Raw genomic sequence first — 2,933 nt, 5'->3', positions numbered from 1 at the left:
TTTCATGAAAGATCTTTTATCTACAAATTAACATGGCAAGGAGGGGTAATCAGTGCAGGACGATTCATAGTTCTTTATTGGACCGTTGGTGGAAAGCACATTCTGCCCATACTCACACAGACAGATTAGTGAAGAACCTTGGGGGAGGGGGAAGGGAGGGGGGTATGGGACCCCATATTGGCACCAACCAAAAGCAAGTGAGTTACACCAACACGGCACCACGTATTATTGTGCGTGAATACGTGCTGTCCATTATGTGTGCTCTGGTTACAGTTATGACATGTAAATACCGGTAGATGTTCTGCTTGTAATTAGCACGTCACATAGCCCTACAGTAGCATGTCAGGTCTGGTTGGCAGTCGTGATGTCATGCAGTGTATGATGCGTCACGTGACGACAGGCGTGCGCCGCACCACGTTTCAGTCAACGAGGACCCGCACCAGGCGGTCCCGCGGGTCACGGTGGGGCTGGAAGCCTCCTGTCTCGGATGAGGCCCGGGACTCAGCACCGCACTCCGCGCGGTGGCCGTGCGGGTGGACACGCCTGCTGGGCGGCTGCCATGGCACAGCGCAGGGTGAGGGACAGTGCGTGTGACGTCATAAACGGCTGTACCGGCTCCTCCCGCTCCCCTCACCGTCCTGTCAGCGTGAACTCCCTCGACGTTCAGACAGAAACGCCTCTGACGGCAGCCGTGCTGCGTGCAGGCCTCACGCCTTGGGTTGTCTCTATCCGTCGTTTCCTCCTGTGCTTCATTGAACCTCTGGTTGTTGTTTTGTTTTGTTTTTAATCCTCACCTGAGGATATTTTCCCATTGTTTTTTAGGGAGAGTGGGAGAGAGAGGGAAAGACAGAGAGAAACATGGCTTCGAGAGAGACACATTGATTGGTTGCCTCCTGCAGGAGCCCTGACCAGGGCCCGGGCAGGGGAGGAGCTTGAAACCGAGGTGCATGCCCTTGAACGGAATCGAACCCGGGACCCTTAGGTCCACAGGCTGACGCTCTACCCGCTGAGCCACACTGGCCAGGCCCACTCTGGTCTCTTGTAGTCAGGTCTACAGTTTCTGAAGCCCGATGCTTCAGGGGAGAAAGGCCTGGCAGGAAGGGAGCTGGTGTCTTGGGCGTCGCCATGGTGACCATCAACTCAGCCCTCTCTCTCTCCTTTGGGGACAGATCGCCCGGGCCTCCTGCACGTGGGACAGATCGAGAAGATGCAGGAGGGCATTGTGCACGTGCTCCGGCTGCACCTGCAGGGCAACCACCCCGACGCCGCCTTCCTCTTCCCCAAGCTCCTGCAGAAGATGGCGGACCTGCGGCAGCTGGTCACGGAGCACGCGCAGCTGGTGCAGGTCATCAAGAGGACCGAGGCGGACGCCGCGCTGCACCCGCTGCTGCAGGAGATCTACCGCGACATGTACTGAGGCCCCGAGCGCAGGAGGAGCTGCTCCACAGCGCTGCAGAGAGGGGAGCGAGGCCCGACCCATCCCCACCACCGGCCTCCCCCGGCCTTGCCCACCGTAGCCCGGAGCCCGGAGCGTGCAGCGGAGGCGGGAGAAGCCTGCCGGGCGTGAGTCCATCAGATGTCCTGACAGCGCCCTAGCGACTCCCACTGGACACCCGACCTCACAGCGACGGGCTGCCTGCCGTCCGCGCGGACTGCTGGCTCCTTTGTAACTGGGAAAGCTAATCGCACTTTTTAACGTTCGTAATCCTGTGTTTCTAGAGGTAACCAAAGGATAGGGGCTTTACAAGCAGCAGCGTATTTATTCGAAGGCTTCGATTCTGGTTCCTGAGTTCAAAGAGACCTGCTCTTTTTTAACCGTAGGATTTAGCGTTCCGGAAGTTACTGATAAGCTATCGCGGTGCGGCGGTTCCCTGTGTGACGGGCGGTCGCTGGACCGCGGAGAAGCCTGTGTCCAGGTTTGGGGAGAGGGTCCCGGGAACCGTGTCTGGGCCCCTGGTCTGGACCGCAGGCCTGTGCGGAGCCGGCGTCGGTGGGCAGGATGGTGACGGACTCGAAAGTGCCTCAGGGTCCCAGCTTGGGGCCCCTCAAACCGGCACCACTCAGGCTGCCTGGGCCCTGGTAGCGTTTGCGGGGCAGCCTGACAAGCTACCTGCAGATGTTCCTCTGGGTCCCGCGCCTCCGGCAGCTCCGTGGTCGCTCCCTGTGCGGCTTTTAAATCTGCAGCTTGTGTGTGTAACGCTCGGCGGCAGTGCTGCTCCCTGGAGTGGAGAAGACGAGGCGCATGTGACTTTGGGGGGCGGGTCACAGGAGAACAAAGGGGAGGGGAGGGGCGAGGTCCCTTAAAAGGCTGCACCTAGAACAGGACTCGCCAAGCCTGGCGGCTGTTACGAAGGCTGACAGTAAGTGTCCTCCAAACACCATGTCAGGCGGTTCCCCACGTGCCTGTTTCAGCCCTAAAGGTCCACTGCTCGGCCTCGGTCTCCTGAGAGCCACGCTGACCGTGTCCATAGCACGTGGCCTGCAAGCACTCTCCTCCATCACCTTAGCGGACCCATTGTCCCCTCATTCCAGCAGCCCGCCTCCGTGTGTCACCCTCTGTCCCCACCCCCACCCCTCCATCCCCACCCCCATCCCTCCATCCCCACCTGCATCCCTCCATCCCCCACCCCTCCATCCCCACCCCCACCCTTGGCCACAGTCACCGGCCGCCACCTGGTCCCGCACTGAGGCCACAAAGGCCCGCTGGGCTCCAAGACCAGCCTCCCCTCCTCCCAACTGCAGCAGCTCCAGCTCAGCTGCCTGGTCCCTCCGCCCCATCCCGCACCCCCTGGCATCTCTGCACCTTTGTGGGCGAGGCCCTGCTGGTGCCGCTCCCCAGTGCTGGCAACAGCAGGATCTACGACGGGGGACTGCTGGTGCGGGTCCTTTCCTTCCCGTCCCTGCTCTACTGGGATCACTGCGAACCTTCCCTG

General features: G+C 60.8%; 1 protein-coding gene across 1 annotated transcript in view; it reads left to right on the top strand.

Annotated features, from left to right (window-relative positions):
• PPARA (peroxisome proliferator activated receptor alpha) overlaps positions 1 to 1,471 on the top strand; it is a 16,188-nt gene extending 14,717 nt beyond the window's left edge. Inside the window, exon 5 of the mRNA XM_023748736.1 lies at positions 1,145 to 1,471. Within this exon, the coding sequence (XP_023604504.1) occupies positions 1,145 to 1,417 (273 nt within the window). The 3' untranslated portion in view covers positions 1,418 to 1,471. The remainder of the gene's footprint in view (positions 1 to 1,144) is intronic.
• Positions 1,472 to 2,933: the final 1,462 nt, after the last annotated feature.

This window comes from Myotis lucifugus, unplaced genomic scaffold (assembly GCF_000147115.1).
Source record: "Myotis lucifugus unplaced genomic scaffold, Myoluc2.0 scaffold_1745, whole genome shotgun sequence".
Lineage (NCBI taxonomy): Eukaryota > Metazoa > Chordata > Mammalia > Chiroptera > Vespertilionidae > Myotis > Myotis lucifugus.
Note: the sequence above shows the minus strand (reverse complement) of the source record. Positions and strands in the feature narration are given on the sequence as shown.